The sequence below is a fragment of the Amphiprion ocellaris genome, chromosome 1, assembly GCF_022539595.1.
Source record: "Amphiprion ocellaris isolate individual 3 ecotype Okinawa chromosome 1, ASM2253959v1, whole genome shotgun sequence".
Lineage (NCBI taxonomy): Eukaryota > Metazoa > Chordata > Actinopteri > Pomacentridae > Amphiprion > Amphiprion ocellaris.
Window position 1 is genome coordinate 2,667,753 of NC_072766.1, and position 9,221 is coordinate 2,676,973.

The window sequence follows — 9,221 nt, forward strand, 5'->3', positions numbered from 1 at the left end:
TTTTTATGAGCGGTAATCCCTCATTGACGCATTAGTAGCACGGATGTAAAACTGAATCATAGCACAACAGCATAAAAGTCTGAGTATTAAGCGAATGTGATCAGTCAGCACTTTTATCTGCAACAAACTGTAATTAAACACAATCAATTAACTCTATCAAGTGTGGAAACAGCTGCCCGAAGATGTTGACGAGCCTATAGTCTTATAGCACGCTTAATCCAGAAACCTAAGACTGGTTTGTGTGAAGGTTTGGACTGAAACAAAGTTCAACCAACCTGAGATATTTGCTCTTTAAGTCCAGAAATTATCCATTTTTCAGTTTAGGTTCTCTTTGTTTTCTCTTTTTGGACTTGCATTTTTCAGTAAATGATTTTAAAACTGCGAAGTTTCACCTTGGCAAGAAAAAAAACTAACACTAAAATTAGTCAGACTTTGGTCATATTTTCAGTGAATCATCTCAAACTGTGAGCCGACTCTATTTTTAAACCGCCAATCTGTATCTTGTAATCTGTTGTCAAATGTTTGTGTTATGACTTTGCGTGTACTTATTTTTTGGCAACACAACCACTGCTCGGTAAATGTGAGACAATAACACATCTGTAACATCACACAACACATCAGCAGAGGTTTGAGGTGTGAAACTGGTGCATTATTTAAAACTGCAGAGAGTATCAAGTCGAAGTAAAGGTTGAATCTTTGGCAAAACCGAATTAAAAATAGTCACAACAAAAAACTAACTGACTTCGGAAACATCACGCCTTTACTGAACGTTAAAAATCAAACTTTCTTTGAATTTTTCTTGCCTTGAACTTTAAATAAAATTCCACAGATTGTTTTTTAATGAAAAGATATTTCAAATCATGTGAAAGTGATTTAGCTGAAGGTTTTTTTCAGACAGGAGAGGGGCGAACGTCTCAGCCTGCATGATGAAATGACAGTGATGTGTCCCTGCAATTGACACTTCATCAAATGCAATAAGAAGTTTGTTCAAAAGAATGGTCGATATTTATATTTAAATGCATTAGAGCCAAACTTTTATGAAAGGATTTTATGAAAATGCAAAGTCGGATCCTTTGAGCTCTCTCGTTGCCCCGCAGTGAGGACCAGTGTTTGTCTTTGCATGATGATCTTGTGTGTTAACATTTTAAATTATTGGCTGTGTACCTGGATAAATAGGCTAGAATGGTAAACCAATCTCTGTGAATTCTGTGCGACCTTGCAATTTTGTCCAATCACCGCAACTTTTCCGCAATTTTGGCACGCCTCCCGTGAGTTCCACCAATCATAGCAGTTCCCAGGGCAAACGTAATGCACATACGTCACCAAATTCACTTCCTGTTTCTAGTCTGAAGATGCAGACATGTCCCATTCTAATGTTTCTCATTTACCAACAAAAATTACTGCTAAAGATGGTGAAAAACAATTCCTGATGTTCTTCACCAAAGCAGAGCTAAACTGTTTTACACCCGTGAGATATTGTGGTGGAAAACAAACAAAAACCATCGACTGACAAACACTTTTCTACCACCAAACATATCAGGAGAACGTCTGAAAGGAGCGGAAACAGAGCAGACAGATCACCGTGATGGAAGCTGTTGATCCAGATCTGTTGGAGCTCTGAAACAATGAAGGGAAGTTAGATTCATTAATGGACGTAACGAGCCGTGAGCGTGTGAACACGTGTGTGAATACCAGGATGTGAAATTAACTTTTTAAGCTACTGACAGATATGTCCAAATATGATTCATTCAGTAGTAAATGATCATTTAGTGGCTTAAATCTACCAACCACTTCCTGTTAAACCAGTATCTGGCTGCTGCTAGTTTCCCACCGTGGTGTACCAGCTGGTGGAAATGGGTTGGAGCATTAAAGAATTAGTTTAGGAAGAAATATTGTCAATTAAAATGTTGAAACATGTTCTAAAAGCTGATAAAAATTTTACTTTTTAGCAACTGTCACTGTCTCCCGCAATTTCATCGCAACAAATACGCTTGAAACATCGCAATTGTTTAGAAAAGCTGCCGCGAATTCAGGCATTTTGGGCCGCAACAATCTCAAAAAACGCCTGCGAAATCGACTGACATGAAAGACATTATTGTGATAAATTATTTAGCTTTACTACCAAGCCATGTGAGCATCCTCCTGCTCCACAGTCCAGACATGAACGGATCTCCACACTAGCCACAGCCAACTGAAATTCAGGCCAAATCAGACCAAGCCAAGATTCTGACTTCGCAGTAGATTCACAACCTTTGGCATCTCAGTCCAACACATACACCAAACATCTGAACCTGAACACAATTTCAACATTCATCATCATCACTGGGGTAAAACTAACTCGTTTAATGACGGCTGACCTCAGCTCACCTTCAGTTTTAGTAAGTCTAACGACTGGGGAACATCTGGGCTTTAAGAGAGGAGCCACCGAAAAGCAAAGCTGACTTTACAGTCCGAGACAAAACAAGAGCATCGCTGCAAAACACACTGTGGCTCAAGAATCATATTTATCTTCAATTTCTTGTTTTCAGAATCTTTGGCCACTGAAAACAACATTTGATTAAACCTCAGCCTGACTCTCTTCAATCATTTTTCAAATCATTTAATCAAAATTCTTCATGAAGAATGCACTGGGAGAAACACACAAGGATGTTTCAATCCATGTTCACACGTTTGTTCTGTTATTTTAGAGATTTAAAGGTGAGAGCAACAAAATTTGAAATGATCAAACTGACAAAACTAGCCAGTTCTTGGAGGTGAACTCCAATTTATGTGAACCTTATTTCATGAACTTCTGGATTCATATTTCTGATTTAAAGTTCACTTATTTATTTGACAGATAATGTGTGCTGAATTTTGGGTGTTTTCTGAGCAGAACTGTTCCAAACCACCAGAGATTTCTACTCTGATGTTGCATTTGACCCACAAAATCCTGCGAGAAGAAAAGTCCGAAGCTGCATTTCAAACAGGTTCAACTCTGCCTTGCTTTGTAGATCTGACACTGGAGCAGAGATCTCACAAAAAACACATGCATTTGGGACAGAAAGGAGGCATGTATTCGACCAAAAAAAAGAAAAAAGAAAACTTCATACTAAATCAACTAGCAACAAGATTCAGGTTGTCATCTTTCTCACTGCCACATGCAGCTTTCCCAGGTGTTGAATTTCAGTTCTGAATAAAAAAGATCCAAACAACAGCAAAGACATCACCAGAAAATCACTGATAAATCACTGATAAACCAACATTTTACTTGTTTGGATTGTCGACAAAGCCCTCGGGCCACTACAACAGCTGTATGACGCTGCGAATAATATATTATTAAAATATAAAACTTGAACTTGAAGAATGCATTGGTATTTTGTTAGTACTGTGAAGTCAGCAGCAGCTTACATCAAAAAAATCCAACATTTTTTCCTTTTAATAGGAGCAGCATCCTGTGAATCCCGTCTTGGTTATTATTTTTTTAACATTATTCTTTTAACAACGTGATACATTCCCATCACACTTTGCAAGAGCTCACAGATCTATATATTTTTCAGTCATATGCACAGCTGAAACCATTAGTTGATTTGCTGACTGATGAAAATCAATTAGCAGCCACTTACAAAATCAATTAATTGCTTCAGAGTTGATGCTTCTTTAATCTCCGTGTAGAAGCAAAACTGAGTGTCTAGACCAGAGGTGTCAAACTCATCTTAGTTCAGGTTCCACATTCAGCTCAATTTCATCTCCAGTGATCCGGACCAGTAAAATCACAGTATAATAACCTATAGATAACCACAACTCAAACATTTTCCTTTGTTTTAGTGCAAAAAAAAAAGCACATTCTGAAGGAACTATATTTTTACATAACATTGTGAGCAAATTGAAATTTGTGAAGAAAATAACTAATTTCAACAACATTATGCCTCAGTTTATCATTTACACGTTACAACTTTCAGATCAGTTTATCTACAAAGGAACAAAACATTTAGTCACAGCTATCTGGAACTGAATAATAATATATTTTACTTTAAAAAAGACAAGAAAACAACAAAAACAAGACAAAATACTACAAAAATGAGACACAAAATGACAGAAGTCAGAAACAAAAAGACAAAAAAATGAGACAAATGACACAAAACAAAACAAAAACGGGACAAAAAATTAGACAAATGATGCAAAAAAGAAAAAAATGACAAAGGCGTGAAACAAAAGCAACACACAAAACAATGAATTAAGCATAAAAAAAACACAGTGACAAAAATAAGACATAAAACACAAGCGAGACACAAAGGAGAAACAAAACGACAAAAACGAGAATCAAAACAACAAAAGTCAGGCAAAAAAAGAAAAAACATTACCAAAATGAGACTCAAAATGACAAAAGAACAATGAGCAATCTAGTATTTTACTTTATGATCAAATCAACTTGTCATGGTCTAGAAATTATTTTAAATTTCTGGCTTTACAAATTTACAAATTGCAGTTAATGTCTTCTCTGTAATTTTTATACTTTACAAGGCCGCATGTTTGACACCCCTGGTCTAGACAGGTTTCGTAGGTTGTAATGCAGATTTCTCACCTTTTCTTGACATTGATAGATTTGAAAACAACCACCTGATTAGCTTAATAATCAGCAGCTGAAACCCACGCATTCGGCTTGAAAGTAAGAAGAAGCGAGAAAACGTTGAAGCTTGAGCAGCTGTGACCATCTATTCATAAAGAACAGCAGAGGGGAGGAAATAATTTAAAGCAGGATCCGGTAAGCTATATACTGAGACCACATCTGGCTGTTTGATGGAGGCAGAGGGGTGTAGCTCCACACCTGCTCATTACAGAGTGTGTAGCCGAACAGCAGCTGGCACAAAGGAGCACTTATAGATCCACAGATCCCGGGCAGGCTGTGAGAAACACACTGGGGAAAAGGCTAAAAATAGCCCAAGACTCTGATCGATAAGTGCAAGATACGCTCAAACTGTGCTTTACGAAGCTAAATTAAAACACGAGCTGCCAGAGCAAACACAGAAAAACCGGGTGTGTCGAGCGAGGACCGGATGAGAAGACGACACATTATCAATAGCGAAAAAGAAAACGACCGAACCGTCATTAAAGCACATGATAAACTCCACGCATGCTGCCTGTTTGGGTCGTAAACAGCCTCTTACATCCCTTGATAACGGAGCCCCATCGCCCAACATCCACCTGGGATCTTGTCACCTCCATTCCTGCATGCAAACCTCAACACCCTCGACCCTGCATCCTCCATCACTTCCACACTCCCAGGGATGTCGGTCTACCAGAAACTGAAACCTCCTGCAGAACCACAGCTTCACCCTGCATGTTCCCTTGTTTTTATTTATTTATTAACTTAATGTTTATCAAGGTGAAATCATTGCTTGGGCCTTATTTACTTTTAACTCATGAGTATTTTCCTTGTTTTGTTAATAACGTGTGCGTGTTAACATTAGAATTGTTACCAAAATGAAGCTTTATTTTCTCCCAACCTCTATTTAAAACACCTCATTTAAATATGGGCAGTAAGTATAAATATTGGCTGAAATATTTTTAATTGTGGCAGACTTTTTTGCACCCCAAACCTTTTTCAAGGCAGGGTGACCATATTTTGATTCCCGAAAACCAGGACAGGTGGCCCGGCCATGAGATACTTAAATTTTACTCAAAGATGCCTTATAATTTCAGTACATTTAAAATTGTAAAACCCACTATTGCAGAAATAAAACATCAGTTTTATTTTTAAAAAATATATATATTTTTTTTATTTTATACTTGGGTTTATATATTTTTTGTTTGTTTTATTTTTTAGCTATTTTTTCTATATTTGGTTACATATTTGTTTTTCTTTAGTTTTTTCTCATTTTGGTCTATACTTGTTTTTTTTTTTTTAATTTTGTTCATTTTTTAGATTTTTCTTCTATATTTGTTTATATATTTGCTTTTTTTTGCTCATTTTGGTCTATACTTGGGTTTTTATATATATATATATATATATTATATATATATATATATATATATATATATATATATATATGTAGATATATTTTTTTTCTATATTTGTTCATATATTTTTTCTTTTGTTTTATTTGCTAATTTTTTTTCTATATTTGGGTTTATATATTTTTTTTTTCAATTTTTTGTCTATATGTGGGTCTTACGGGGTTAAACTACGCCTCCTCTGTATGGATAGAAAATTGTTATATTATCAAATACTATCCATAACCAAAGACACAAATTTAGATAGGTTACTCAGCATGTTTAATTATGTCAAGTTTCAGAAATGGTAGAAATAATGTCTCTTCTGTATTAGAAAAAATAAAAAAACTAAAAATACCTCTGCTATATTAGCAATCCAACTTCAAGAAAAATAGCTGATTTTTAGCAGCAAAATGAAAAACTATGAAAACCAGGACATTTTCATCACTTTATAAAAAACAACCAGGACAGGACATGAAAACAGGACGTGTCCTGGGAAAACAGGACGTCTGGTCCCCCTGTTAAAGGTGCTCTGGTGCAGCCGGGACATGCAGCTGATCTAACGGCTCGGCGGCAGCCAGAGGACCGTTACACGGAGCTGCGTGTTTTTATTGTGCGTGTATCAACAGGTAAAGAGTCAGGTAACGTCTACATCACTCCCCCACAGGGTCGGCCCTCTGCTCAGACGAGAAACTACAGATAAATATATAAAGTTTACGATGAATTCTCGGTCCGTGTGTGGTGTTTTCCAACGTGAACCAACAGGCAGGACGGATTCAAACCGCCTGACAGTCTGCAGGCTGTCGGCGCGGCAAATATTCAAGCTAACGTTATTTTTTACTAAAAATACCACCGGAGAAGCCACGCAGAGACAGTTATCAGGCTGCCAGGAGAACCGCTGTCTTCACATTTTAAAATAAGAGCCGGAGGAGGACGGTGAAGTGAAAGCCGCCCTCCAGGAGCTGGTGTTTGTGGAGAAAACGGTCCTGAGCCCCAGCAGCGGCTCAACATCAACATAAACACGCTTCGGCCAGCCTCGGCGCGCCCGGATTCAATAAAGTTGCTGCTGCCTTTGGGTCATAAACACCGAACCTGAGCTCATCTCAGCGCCCCGAAGCTTAAATCACTCGGCAACTGTGTCACTCCACATTCTAACGCCTCAGAACCGAGTAAATTTATAATGATTTCAGGCTGCGTCTTACCTTCAGTTCCGCACTCTCCGCCATCTTGTATTTCTGTGCGCAGGCGTGGTGAGGTGTGGTCACATGACTGGGACGCGCAGAGCGCTGCGTGAACGCGCACACAGCGACAATGGTGCGTTCAGGAGCAAAAATAAAGAGAGGACAAACGGCCGTAGAAATAGAATAGAATAGAATAGAATAGAATAGAATAGAGTTTATCAAATTGCTGAAAGTACAATTCTTTAATTAAGTTAAAGATGGATAGATAGATAGATAGATAGATAGATAGATAGATAGATAGATAGATAGATAGATAGATAGATAGATAGATAGATAGATAGATAGATAGATAGATAGATAGATAGATAGATAGATAGATAGATAGATAGATAGATAGATAGATAGATAGATAGATTACTTCTTTAGACTTTTTAAAATATCTGTCAGGTAGACCAGAACTGAATAATATGTTTCTGTTTTCGGTGTATTAGTAGTAGTAGTAGTATATTCCTTTTTATGGTTGTTAGACAGACAGACTTTATTAATCCATAGAGGGAAATTCTGTTGTTAGAGCAGCTGGATATTCAACAAGGGGGTAAACAACAGACAACACAGAATATTAGGGTCAGGTATAAAGTGAAGGTAGCATAAAATAAAATAAGATAATAATAAATTAAACTAAATTCAATAAGAATATGAAAAATAAATTGTGACCAAAAAGATCATCATTAAAGTAAATTTTTATTAAAGCTATTGTTATTATTAGATTATTCTTAAAGTAATAAAATAAAATATATCTTTAGTTATCATCCATAAATATTTAACTAAATTCAAATAATTATTGTTGTTTTTGTAGAATTGGTAATTATATTTTGAAAAATAATAAGAAATGTATTTATGTATTTTTTTGGTCAATAATACTTTTAATGTAGTAAATCATTTATATAATAATGATATTAATGCTAGCAATAATAATAATAATAATAATAATAATAATAATAATAATAATAATAATAATAACAATTGTTGTTAGCTGAAGTAGTAAATTAAGAATCAAGTAATTTTAGTCTATTGTTTGACTTTAATAATTTATCATTTTATTCAAGATGTCAAATTTTAGTATGCAAATTATTTTCTACATTTTCTCTCCTTTTAATTCCTAGTTATGTGTTCATACTTTATGAATTTGTTAGATTATTTCCAGTAGTTTCCAGCAATAATGATTCCTGGAGATTGAAAGGTTTAACACATAATGCACGTTTTTACAAACACATGTAAAATTCTAGATGTTCCTTAAGAATAACATGCCACTGAATAAACTGTAAGGATGTTCATAAGAACACAGCAGATAAAGGGTCATAAAAGTTTCTCTTCAAAGTTAATTTTCAATTTTGTTAAAAGACTGAGGAAGTCACTTGATAAATGTCTCTTACTGTTACAGCAAAGAACTTTTGGATCATTTTAAAGTGTAATCTGTGCTCAGATCTCTCAGTTTCAGGATGCAGTTTGCTCATATAAACATTATTAGTAAACTCCGTCCACTAATGATGAGTTGAGGCCTCAAAGCTGAGTTTTCCTCTGGGTTTATGATGCCAATATTCTAACTCTGAATGAATGCAGGTCATCTCTGATTATAACAATGTAGACCAAACAATCTCATCGCATCTCCGTCTCAGATGTCAACAACAACCAATGTCTTGTTTTCCATCTTAAAATGTGCCACACCTCAGCGGGCTCGTCTCAGATTCCCAGTAGTGCTAACATGGAGACACATCTGATTCAGATCAGTCGACTATGTGGGTTAAATCATTCTTCACCAACAATGACTCTAATCTATTAGTCCATCCAGCCTGTAATCAATCTCCTGGTGATCTGAAATCCTGACTGGAGAAGATTAGAAAGAGTCTGAGCCACTGGGTCAATATATCATTGCAAGACTTTTTCTAACATAGTTGACAGGTATCATAGTTGATATTTTTGCTGTTTTCAGGCCTTAAATCAATATAACCACCTATAACCAAACACCACATGGTATTTTTACAGAACGATTCTTCTAAATATTATATATAG

The 9,221-nt window shown here is 35.9% G+C and overlaps 1 protein-coding gene across 1 annotated transcript in view; it reads right to left on the bottom strand.

The window, feature by feature from the left end:
• pias1a (protein inhibitor of activated STAT, 1a) overlaps positions 1-7,222 on the bottom strand; it is a 75,088-nt gene extending 67,866 nt beyond the window's left edge. Inside the window, exon 1 of the mRNA XM_023270658.3 lies at positions 7,173-7,222. Within this exon, the coding sequence (XP_023126426.1) occupies positions 7,173-7,196 (24 nt within the window). The 5' untranslated portion in view covers positions 7,197-7,222. The remainder of the gene's footprint in view (positions 1-7,172) is intronic.
• Between the last annotated feature and the right edge of the window lie 1,999 nt (positions 7,223-9,221).